This window comes from Mustela erminea, chromosome 9 (assembly GCF_009829155.1).
Source record: "Mustela erminea isolate mMusErm1 chromosome 9, mMusErm1.Pri, whole genome shotgun sequence".
In the NCBI taxonomy this organism is placed as follows: domain Eukaryota; kingdom Metazoa; phylum Chordata; class Mammalia; order Carnivora; family Mustelidae; genus Mustela; species Mustela erminea.
Window position 1 is genome coordinate 111656214 of NC_045622.1, and position 11910 is coordinate 111668123.

General features: G+C 65.9%; 2 protein-coding genes across 2 annotated transcripts; both read left to right on the forward strand.

Annotated features, from left to right (window-relative positions):
• Positions 1-1197: 1197 nt before the first annotated feature.
• LOC116600170 (TBC1 domain family member 28-like) lies at positions 1198-4958 on the forward strand. Its single transcript, XM_032360296.1, has 7 exons — positions 1198-1301; positions 1716-1792; positions 2089-2158; positions 2766-2851; positions 4020-4059; positions 4362-4442; positions 4777-4958. The coding sequence occupies exons 3-6, from the start codon at positions 2093-2095 to the stop codon at positions 4425-4427; spliced, it is 258 nt and encodes an 85-aa protein (XP_032216187.1). The 5' UTR covers positions 1198-1301; positions 1716-1792; positions 2089-2092; the 3' UTR covers positions 4428-4442; positions 4777-4958.
• A 1499-nt stretch (positions 4959-6457) lies between these two features.
• Positions 6458-10341, forward strand: LOC116600171. Its single transcript, XM_032360297.1, is given in 8 exon segments — positions 6458-6562; positions 7236-7378; positions 7557-8048; positions 8337-8489; positions 8791-9075; positions 9078-9104; positions 9107-9403; positions 9406-10341. Coding segments are annotated over 6 exon segments (1368 nt in total). The 5' UTR covers positions 6458-6562; positions 7236-7378; positions 7557-7606; the 3' UTR covers positions 9570-10341.
• Positions 10342-11910: the final 1569 nt, after the last annotated feature.

The window sequence follows — 11910 nt, forward strand, 5'->3', positions numbered from 1 at the left end:
GGTGAGGGTGGACATCCCTGCCGTGCTCCTGGCCTGAAGGGAAAAGCCCTCGGCTTCCCCCCATTGAGACTGGTCCTTGCTGTGGGGTCTCCTAGACAGCTTTTCGGACACTGAGGTATGTTCCCTCTCTCCCTCCACTGTGCAGAGTTTTTATCAAGAATGGGGGCTGTCCTTGGTCCCAGGCTCTCTGTGCATCTATTGAGATGCTAATACGGCTTGGGTCCTTTCTCTGGTGAAAGGGGGCCATGGCATTGGTGGATTTGCAGGAGGGAACGTGGGTGGTGGGTGCGGGGTGGGCAGTAGACCTGAAGACTCTTGAGAGCTCTAAACTTCCAGTGCTAAGCTAAAGAGGTCCCAGAAACGCGAACAGTGACTGTAGGGAATGCAGTCTCTCGTCCTGGGACCATCAGAACTTGGTACGGGGACAGAGGATAGGACACTTCTCTTGCAGAGCGCTGATGAATGCGGACAACCGTGGAATCACTGAGTGGCACTCCGAATACGCACGTACCATGACGTGTTGACCACACTGCAGTAGACACGAACGACCAGGGGCTTCCGGTAGAAATCCTCGTGGGTCCATGAAAGGCAACGATACAGCCATTCCAAGGAGGCGGCACCTCTGCAGACATGAGAGCGATTCCTCCCATGGTCTTCAATGTGTATTGAAAACCCCTGATTTCTCAGTTATTTGGGAGAGAGAGAGAGAGCTGATGCAGAAGGAGGGCAGAGGGAGAGGGAGAGAGACCCTGACGCGGACTCCCAGCGGCGTCCAGGACCCAACATGGGGTCCATCTCTCCACCCGTCAGATCATGACCTGAGCCAACATCTAGAGGCGGACCGTCACCCGACCAAGCCCCCCAGACACCCCTCCAGTGTGCTCGAGGACAGAACGCACGCTGGCAACCCATGGGTTGGGAGGACATTCGTGACTCTGTCGACGAAGCAGGGGCCCCCCCGAGGGTCCCCGCATAGGAGCTCAGGATGGTGGGAGGGCGCCAAGCCTCCCCTTCCCACCGCGCATGGTACCAAGACCCTCCCGGGAGTGAGAGCTGCCGGGGGATGGGCTCAGTGCAGACAGAACCCTGCTGACCCGCACGGATGACACGGGACCCACCGTGGACGGAACGGTGGCGCCCCAGGGTTCTGCCGCTGCCTGGCGCACACTGTGCTCTGTGTCCGCTGCCACCTGGAGACGCTCGCGCTCTCTGCTCCCGGCTCTGCCACACGTTCACGGACGCGCTCCCCCCACGAACTCCGTGTAGACCACAGGCGCAGCTCCCACAGCGACAGGTCACAGGTGAGTGTGAGCTGCTCCCTTCGGGCCGCTGTGGGGCCTGCGGGCTCGGGGGAGCGGCGTGGGACTCCAGGGCGGTGGCCGAGACTCCCGGACCCCAAGCGCAGACCTTGAGCAGGCACGGGCAGCCTTTCCACAGCCCCCTGGAGGGCGGGCTGCCCCCGCCGCGGCCTGGGTCCCAGCCTCCTGGGCAGGGAGCCCGCACGCCCCTCCCCTCCAGGGAGCACAGAGTCCGTCCTGCGCTCCCCTCCGCCCCTCCTCGGGCGATTCCCAAACCCCAGGCTGCCGGCTGGCGAGCCCGTCCAGACTCTGGCTGGCACGTGTTCATGTGGGGACGTCCCGCTCACGGGCTTTTCCCTGTTGTCGCGTGAGCTTGTCACATCTCAGAGTCCCCTTCGATGCCCCCCAAGCCCGCAGGGACACTCGCTGGCCGGCCGTTCCATCCAGCCTCACGTTGCCAGCCCCGGGCTCGGGGACACCACCCCAAGCATCAGGTCAGCAATTCCCGGAGAAACCCGGACCCCCGTGTGCTCCTGGGTACGGGGTGAAGGGACCGTGCTCTCCGTGTGACCACGTGCCGGGGACGGTGGCTGGGAAGGAGTCTGGAGGCAGGAGTGCCCCGGGGAGGCAGTGCCCGCGTGGGATCCGTCGACCCAGCACGGCCCTTGGAGCCCCAGGGTTCTCTCCACTCGGGGCTCAGACAGACTGGGGATCTGCCCGCTGGGAGCACCCGCCTTGGTTCCCAGGAGGTTCTCATGCAGGGTCCCCTCGGGGTGTTTTTGGTTGGCAGCACCATGAACCAGGACCTGGAGACGCTGATGGCCTTGGAACGGGCCCACATCCTAGCCAATTACACCCAGGTGAGGCCCAGAGGGGACCCATCGACTCGACGGACCCTCATTTCGGGGTGTGGCCGGAGCCAAGGATGGGCCCGTCCAGCCCAGACAAAGACCAGGGTCCTCGGGAACAAATGCGAGGCAGGGGAGGGTCCTGCGCATGGGAAGCAGCTGAAGGTCCATCGGGGATCCTACATCGTCGATGAGTTCCAGGCGAGGATCATAGGCGGCAGGAGCTCGGGAGGCCCAAGCTGGGATCCCAGACAGCGGGTGCTCAGGAGATCCAGGTGGGGTCCTAGGCGTGTAGGAGCAGGTCTGGCCCCAAGGGAGACTTCAGCAGCGAGAGCACGTATGCCCAGGCAGGGACCAGAGCCGCAGTCCCGTAGGGGAGACCAAGGGGGTGTGGCTGGCCCTAAGAGTAGGGGAAGCCAGGCAGGGGACATCTCTGGTAGAGCCAGGGGTGGCAGTCAGCCTGCTCCCAGAGCCGGCAGGGCCTGCCTCCCATGCTGCCCCTCTGCCGAGGGTCCTGGGCCCCCTGAGGACGCAGGGGCGAGAGGAGCCAGTCTGCTCCCTCCGTTCCCCCTGCCCCTGGCTCGGACGGGACCCCCACCATGGACCCTCTCTGTTTCAGGCACGCAGAGCGGGGTCTCCAGGGGACGCTCGGGAAGGTGCCGACCTCTCGCTGCGCAGGCTCACGGACCATCACGGCTTCCTGCAGTGAGTCCCGGGGCCGCCTCCGGCCAGCCCTGGGGCAGGATGCATTGGCAGGAACTTCTCTCTCTGGAGGCAGGACCCATGTCCCCAGCTCAGGGCCTCGTCCCCTGGAGCCCTCTGAGGGCCCGACTCTGCTCTGGCTGGAGCTGGGTGACCCGGGAGGCAGACTGAGATCGTGGCAGGAATGGAGCAGGGCCTTGGGCCGGGCCCCTGGTACCCCAACGAGGGGCTGCCACGCCTGCTTCAGGGAGGCCCGGGGCCTGCCTCCTGCTTTCTGTCTGTGCGTCCCGTCAGTTCAGCTGGGACTACAGAGGGTGAGGGCTCTGGGACGGTGGCGTCCTTTCCGTGGGAGGGCGGTGTGGTCTGGGGGAGGGCCGAGGGGTACCCTCGGGGACACGCCCAGTCAAGCCCACCATAGATTCCGAATGATTTGGGGGTTGGTAGGATGAGGCCAGGAACAAGGCCAGGTCAGGGAGGGGTGATGGGCAGCAGAGGGAGGGGCCGACCCACTTGGGCGGGGGGCACGGAGAGGGACAGGAGGCCGTCCTGGAGGGGGGAGCCAGGGAAGGGGACCGCGCAGTGGCCTTGCTACGAGGGATGGAGGCTGTTAGGCCGAGGGCCCCGCGAGACCTCACTGTGGCCGGAGACTCCATGAGCGGTCACAGCGCTGCTCCCGTGTCTCCAGGCACTGCTCGCCGCCCAGTGACCAGTGGCCGTGGAGGTCGGTGGGAGGGAGGGGCCGTGCTCGTGGCTCTGACAAGACGAGGGGCCAGAGCGGCAGAAGTGACCGGCAAGAGGGGTGGAGTCAGGGGACAGCAGGGTGATGGACACAGTGAGGAGAGGCAGGCCGGACACTGGGCACGCAGGCCCCATGAGCCCGTGGTGTCCTCAGACTCATGGTCACAGGGGCCACCCAGGCAGCAATGACAGGACTAGGAGTGGCCCATCCCACTTTAAGAGCAGGTCCCTCCTGGGGGACCGCTGAGGGACCCCAGCCCAGCCCACCTGGCAGCAACCGCCTTCTCACGCCCCAGACGGGATGCTGCTGTCCCCCCCTGAGCCACAGGCAGCTGGCAGCCCCGGCCCTCCCCGGGGTCAGCCTCCCCTCCCGGGTCTTGGGGGCTCCGGGCCGGGGCCTGGTGCTCAGGGCTCTGCTTCTCTTGCCTTCCAGGGAGAAGGAGCTGCCCGGCCTCAGCCCCCGAGAGGCCAAGGTACGAGCCAGTCCTGGGGCACGGGCAGGACACGGTGGGTGGGCGTGGGGCCGGTGATGGCAGACCCTGTCCCCAAAGCTGTCCCCAGGGCTAAGTCACCAAAGCCCCGTCCCAGGAATCCGCACGTGGCCAGGAACGGGCCTGAGCCCCAGAGACGCGGTCCGCGGGAGCGGCCCTGTGCCTCTCAGGCCCCTCTCAGTCTGTTCCCAGCACAGTCCCGGTCCCCAGGGCTTCTGGACGCTGCCCATGGGCTGGTCTCCCGCTCTGCGTGGCTTATCCGGTGCCCCCTTCTCCCGCTCCAGCAACATCGCCAGGAGACCCGCAGGGCCGACAAGTGGGTGAAAATGCTGAGAAACTGGGACCACTAGGGGCCCAGCGAGAAGGTGGGTGCCGGGGGCCCGCAGACGGCATCTGTCCCATGGGGGTGGGGGTAAAGCCCCTGCCTCCCCCGGCCCCCAACCCCACGGGAGTGCCCCTGTCTGGGGCAAGTCTGCTGGCAGAGCCCAAGCCTCCCCAGTTCCAAGCCGGCAGCAGAGGAAGCAACGGGTCAGGGCCCAGTGCCCTCCTCCTCGTGGGAGACGGGGCCCAGCTCCGAGGAGACCCAGCCTCTCGGGGGACACCACGGAACCAAAGCCAAAAGCTTCTGGATGCCTCTTGCTCCTAGGCCTGACGGGGCGGGCCTGGTTCTGGGTCCCGGCACTGCCTTCTCTCCTGCAGATGCATCGGCGCCTCTATAAAGGGGTCCCTCCCCAGGTGAGGGGGTCAGGTGTGGGCCCTCCTGCTCCATATTGAGAAGGTGAAGTCCACCCACCAGGGGCTCTACGAGGTAAGCCCTTGTGCCCTCAGCAGAGGCGTGGCCCTTGGAGGAGGCCTGGGCAGGAGCTGAAGACACCCCGCGGGGAGAGGCTAGTCAGGGCCTGGCTGGAGCTCCATCCTGGAGGACAGGGCTCCGTGCGGGGGAGGGGAAGATGCCCGGGCTGACCCTCGGGAGTGTCCTTGGCCCCCAGGCCTGCCCAAAAGATCCCTGACGCGGGCATCCGGGCACGGTGGGCTCCTGGGGGGGACCCTGCCTCAGAGACCAGGGAAGGAAGGAGGTGTCCGCAGGACATGGCCCAGGGGGGCTCGGGACGCTCTCTGCTTCGGGGACAGTTGGTGGCAGTTGGGGTTCTGTGCCCTGATGCTGGCTCCTCCTCCCCGGTTCTGCCCCCAGACAATGAAGGAGCGGGCCCAACTATCCTGCAAAGAAGTCAGACAAATCGACCTGGACGTGAACCGGACCTACAGGAACCACATCATGCTCCGGGACCGCTATGGCGTCGGGTGAGGCTGGGGGACAAGCAGGGCTCTGGGGGCACGGGAGCTCCTCGGGGGGTCCGGCGCGACCCAGGGGGCTTCTGGGCGGGGGACGCGGGGTCTCTGAGGAGGGGAGGAAAGACAGCAACGTGGTCCGGCCGCATGGTGGACGTGGGAGCAGGACCCAGGGGTCCCTACCCCCCCCCCAGGGCTGCTGCGATGGGAGGGCATCGGGCCAGGGCCTGGCGGGGCAGCCATGTGCGCGGAACCCAAAGGTTGGCGGGGGGCTCGTAGGAGGGAGCCGGAGGGCGGGTCGTGGCAGGGGCCACTACGGGGAGCTGGGGCCGGGCAGCACAGACTCGGCCGGGCGAGGACACACGTGGACGGACGAGGGACACACGGTCAAGGGGACAGCCCGCTGGGTGTGATTCTGCGTGGACTGGCATTGTATTTTCCACAGTGGACACTGTGTGTAAAGATGGCCAGGACCCCGAACCCCCAAATGCCACCTGGCCCCGCCCCGGGTCCCGTGCTCACCCCCCGCATCCCCCGCCGCACGCGTCCCGCCCCGAGCCTCGCAGAAGACCGCGGGTCCCCTGGGGCTGCACTCTGCTCCTCGGGGGGCTCCCACGCGGCTCGGGCAGCCCAGAGCCCCCACCCCGCTCTCCCGTCCCCAGGCAGCGAGGCCTGTTCCACGTCCTCCTGGCCTATTCGGTCTACAACCCCGTGAGTGTCCTGCTGCCGGCCCTCCTGCCCCGCGGGTGCCCATTGTCCCCAGGACGCCTGAGCAGGCGGGACTCCTAGTTGGGACTCCAGTTCCCATGGCCCCAGAGACGCAAGCGAGAGGCCCTGCACCCTAGGCCTGAGGCCGGGCTGGGGTGCAGACCTCAGTGCGGGGGAGGGACGGCCCCTGAGTCCCTGAGGGCTGGGTGCGGGGGGGCTCTGGCCTGCACCGCTGTGGTGCTGCCGCTCGGGGCTGGGTCCTGAGGAGCCCGTGGGAGGATCGGGACTGGGCGGGGAGGGCGGTTCCCATTGCTCTGACCTCCCCCCAGCGCGGTGGCCCCGTCCCATGGGGTCTGGCTCTTGCAGGAGGTGCGCTACTGTCAGAGGATGAGCGACATTGTGGGACTCCTCCTGATGCTCCTGCGTGAGGAAGACGCCTTCTGGGCCCTGGCCCAGCTGATGAGCTTGGAGACCCACGCCATGCACGGTAGGGGGGGCCTGCAGGGCGCCTGGGCGGGACCTGGAACTCGGGACTCCCTCCCTGCAGGGCGGCCGCAGCAGCGGGGCAGTCCGGGACCCCCAGCCAGCCCGCCTCCCCTCCGGTAAAGGGCGCGGCCCCCTCAGGGCGTCTGTAGGCGCGGCCACTGGCCCCAGCGTTTGCAGACCGTTCTCGCCTTCCCACGGGGCCTTCTGCCCCCTGTCTGGCAGCCGGCTTGCCCGCCGGGTCCCCCGGCATCCCACGGCCAGATGGAGCCCTGGCGGTGGCATGTCCCGCTCCCTGGACCCTCAGTCCGGCACCCAAGCCCAGGCGTTGGGCCTGCACACCCCATCACCCTCCCCGTGGGAGGCTTGTTCTGCCCCTCAGGGCTGGTGACCCCCTTGCCCCTGCTGCGACCACGGTGGGAAGTGTGCTGGGCCCGACGGGCCTGGTGCTCAGCCCGGCCGCCCACTCAGCTGGGTCTGTGAGGAGGAGGGACCCCTGGCCCGGCCCCCAGGCCTGGACAGCTCTGCTGCGGTTGCGGACGAGCGGGTGCAGCCAGCGCTGGGCGGGCTGTGGGCACACACTCCGGTCAGGGCATGGGAGCGGAGCCCCCGGCAGACCCACCGCCCACCTGCTGGGGACAAGGCCCTGATGGTGGGGGTGCCTGGGGCCTTCTCAGGGTTCTTCGCTCCGGGATTCCCAAAGCTGGCCCGTTTCCAGCGGCATCATGACAGCATCATGGAGAAGGAGCTCAGAGGCCTGAAGAAACACCTGGCGAGTAGACGCTCCCCGGAGGCCCTGCCCTCACGGCCCGGGGCAGGGGTAGGGGACCCGCAGAACCCTGCCCACGCTGCCCAGAGCCCGGTGTCCTGCTCTGTCTCCTGCTGGGCCCAGGGCGCCCTCGGGGCTGAGCGTGGCCGCGGGGAGTGTGTCCCCCCTGGCTGCGCGAGTGGTGTGCGGCCGCTGGCTGGGCCCCGAGCACCTTGTGTCCTTCTGCCAGGACGAGCAAGGGATGAGCGCGGGGCTGTACACCACCAAGTGGTTTCTGCAATGTTTCATCGGGCGGGTAAGGCCCTCAGGCAGACCTGGTCCCTGACCTGCTCCCGGCCCCGGGCCCAGGGGAAGCCCGAGCTCAGCCTCACGCTTCAGACCAGCCAGGCCCGACCCCGAAGGCCCCGAGCCAGAGGCTCACGGTCCAGACCCGTCCTGCATACTCCAAGGTCGTCTGGAGCCCATCTTCCCCAGGAGGAGGACACCCACGGGACAGGCTGCAGAGCCCCGTCCGACGCAGCCAGGGGGACAGCAGGGGCAGGGCAGACGGGAGGCCTTCACACAGGAGGAGAACCCCTGGGCCCAACTGAGGCGGCTCCCCCCACACCCGCTCCCCCGCAGACCCCCTTCACGCTCACCCTGACGCTGTGGGACGCCTACATGCTGGACGGAGCGCGCGTCCGCACGGCTATGGCCTACACCGTCCTCAGGCTGCACCGCAGTAAGGGACCCTGCGGGAGCCCAGGGGTGCCCCATGCAGGTGTGGGGGGCCGGGGAGATGGCCCACTGCTCCCGGGGGCGAGGAGCAGGCAGGCCTTGGTGGAGGGACACTGGCTGGCCGGTGGCTTGGGGGCCCCCCTGCAGAGGAGCAGCGGCCACGGGGCCTCTCCTGCGCGGCTCTGCCCGTGGTGCTCCTGGGAACAGCGGGACGCCCAACCGCTGTCCCCGGGGCAGGATCCTGGGACAGTGGGGAGGCGCCCCTCTGCTCTGACTCACACCCATTGCCCAGAACGCCTCCTGAAGCTGCCCCTGGAAGGGCTGCAGGGCTTCCTTCAAGACACCCTGGCCCAGCCCTGGGCCCTGGAGGATGAGGCGGTCTTCAGACACCTTCGGGCCTCCATGGCCCATCTCCGAAGGAGGAAGTGCGACCTGCCCCCTCCAGGTGGGCTCCGGTCCCCGTCCCCTCACGCCTCGCCCCCCTGGGGCAGCTCACAGTAGACCCAGTCCCCGGGGGCCCTCCTCTGTGTCTCTGACCCTCTGCTCTTCTGCTCCAACCTCAGGGAACCCAGGCCCGGCCCGGGCATCGGGGTGCTCCCCGAGGGGGCGGGGCATGCGCGGCCTGGATGAGCTGTGAGGGGCAGGTCCGGGTGGACACCCAGGGAGCCGGGAGCACAGCCTGGGGGCGCAGCCTGCTGGGCACAAGCAGCCTGCTGGAGACACTGACCCAGTCTGCCTTTTTGCAGCCGGCCCTGAGGATCCTGCTCCCCAAGATGCCCCTGGCCAGGAGCAGATGTCCCCAGCCCCGACGGCCCTCCTCCCTGCTCCTACCCTGGAGACGCTCTCCGGAGCAGACGGGCTGGCCTACCCAGACCCAGCCACACACGCTGAGCAGCTGGGACCCCTTCCACGCCAGGCCATGATCAAGGCCGAGCAGCCGCTGCGGGAGGGAAGGTCGATGCAGTCCTTGGCTCCACCCCTGCGGCCGGGAGCACCTGGGACCCTGGTTCTGTCGCGGCTGCCCCTGCAGCAACGCACACCCTCCCCAACCTCCCAGGACACCAGGGGGTGTGTGCAGGGGGCCTGTGGACATGGCCTTGAGGCCACAACCATGGGCCCCTTTTCCTTCAGCCCCTGCCAGGGCCACCCGTGTGGCCACACCCCAGACCAGGCCCCAAAGCGTCTCTGGGTCTCGTGGGATGAGGTCGCCCCAGCCCAGGAAGGAGGACGCAGTAGCCCGGGACACCCTTCCTGCCTGGGGCCTCCGCAGCTCCTGCCCCTGTGTGCGCTTGGACCGGCCCAGCCGAGACACCTGCGGGCCAGTGCAGAGCCCGCAGCCCCAGGGCCCTGCACGTGCCTGGACCCGCTGACCGTCTCCTCGACGCGCAACGTCGATTCCCCAAGGCCTCTGGAGAAGAGCTTGGGGGCCGAGAGGCTCTGGGCAGCCAGCACGGTGCCCTGCCTCCTCACTCTCGACTTTTTAGAAGATGGCACCCTCGCCAGGAGGTACAAGTCACTGACCTAGAGGGACCTCCGCTGGCCTGACCCCAGGCCCGGGGGAGCAGAGACGACACAAGCTCCCCACCCCCACAATGACCAGAAGGAGAACTGAGGGGTCTGAGGCCCTGAGTTCTGACCCAAAGCTGGTGAAGTCCACGGAGAACTCTCTGTGTCCGCCTGGGGACTGGGCGTGCCCCACAGGTTCACGACTCCCACCTAGGGCAGCGCTGGGGACCACAGGTCACCCCAGCCTGGGCACAGCAGGGACGAGGAGTGGGCTCCGCCCTCCCCTCGCCCACAGGAGGAGGCCAGGGCCACCAGAGCCCAGGACTCCAGCGATCACCTGGCAGCCATGGGGCACTGGCCGAGGCCAGGCAGACGTGTCGGGACCCTGTCCGGGATCCCTGACGCTGCTCAGGTCAGCATCCTAGCACCCGCCTCTCAAGACCCCAAGGTCGGGAAACGTGTCGACACCCGCAGTCAGCACAAGTGGAGGCGACAAGTGGGGGACGCTAGCGCCCAGGCCTCTGTGCGATTTCCCCCTTCCCCCGAAGGAGAACCAGGTCTCCGTCCCCAGGGGAAGGCTGGCACCCTTGTTTCTGAGCCCCTGTTGACTGCTGACATTCAATAAAGTGTTGTTGAGGTCGAACGCAAAGCCGGCCTGACGTGTGAAGCCCAGACGCTCTGCGAGACGTGCCACACAGACACCCAGACAGAACAGGGTGGCTCGGCCCAGGCCGCCTCCCCAGTCCCCGCAGGGCTCCCTGCAGAGGGGCCTCCAGGCAGACAACGCGGAGGGACCCCCTCGGCCTGACGCCAGCGTCCAGACCCTGAAATTATGGACTGAGACCCAGCCTGTGCCCAAAGGGCCAGGACGGGGCTGGCAGCAGAGTGACCGCCGGGTGCCGCTGGCCTCGGGTCGCCACAGTCTGTGCGGAGCTCGTCCTTTTTCCCTCTGCCCACCCAGGCTCCCACCCAAGGGGCGCCGGGCCCTGCTCCCTCCGCAGCCTCAGGCCTGCGCCCACCGGGCAGCTCGCTCCTCAGGAGGTGCCCCCCCCATACACATACAGGGTGGGCCCGGGGTCTGGCTCCCGGTTTGAACACCCGTGTCCCACTCCCGTTCGACCTACCGACCTTGTCCCCACAAGCCTACGAAAGGGACAGGGCCAACAAGGGCCCACGGGGCTCTCTGGGGACCTTGGGACCAGGGCCCCAAGGTCACTGCTCGGGTCTGTCCAGGGAGATTCCCCTCTCCCTGGAGCTGGGTCAGCCCAGACCCTGAGCCCCGCGCTTCTCGACCACTCCACCGTCCGGGGACACCTACAGCTCTAGGGGCTGCTGGGTCCCGGGGGTCCCGGGGGTCCTGGAGAGTCAGAGAGGGTTCTGTGGCTAGAGTCAGAGCCAGTGTGGCTGCCCTGTGTGGGAGGAGAGGGGGCAGGGAGCCCTGCTTGCTGGCAGGGGCGGGGCGGGGCGGGGACGGTCCCTGGCTCGCAGTGTGCTTTATAGCTGTCTCACCTGGCCCATCTTGGTCAAGATCTCCATGCAGGGGACGCCACAGCTCTAGGTGAGGTCTGGTCCTGCCGTAATTTTTTTTTTTTTTTTTTGATGGGGTCTTTGTACAGTTTGGTGATGCTGGCTTCATAAAATGAGTTTGGAAGTTTTCCTTCCATTTCTATTTTTTGGAACACTTTCAGGAGAGTAGGAATTAATTCTTCTTTAAATGTTTGGTAGAATTCCCCCGGGGAGTCGTCTGGCCCTGGGCTCCTGTTTGTTTGGAGATTTCCATCTCCTTACTGGTTATGGGTCTGTTCAGGTTTTCTGTTTCTTCCTGGCTCAGTTGTGGTAGTTTCTATGTCTCTAGGAATGCATCCATTTCTTCCAGCTTGTCTACTTGGTGGCGTAGAGTTGCTCAAAATATGTTCTTGGAATGGTTTGTATTTCTTTGGTGTTGGTTGTGATCTCTCTGCTTTCATTCATGATTTTATTAATTTGGGTCCTTTCTCTCTCCTTCTGGGTAAGTCTGGCAGGGGTTTATCATCTTACTAATTCTTTCAAAGAACCAGCTCCTAGTTTTCTTGATTTGTTCTATTGTTTGCTTGTTTGTTTTAGTCTCTATTTCATTGATTTCTGCTCTGATCTTGATTATTTATCTTCTCCTGCTGGGCTGAGGTTATCTTTTCTGTTCTTTCTCCGGCTCCTGTAGGTGAAGGGTTAGGTTGTGTATCAGGGACCTTACCTGTCACTTGAGAAAGGCTTGTATTGCTCTACACTGTCCTCTCAGGACCGCCTTTGCTGTGTCCCAGAGATTTTAAACACTTGTGTTTTCATTTTCATTTGTTTCCATGAAATTTTTAAAATTCTTTTTC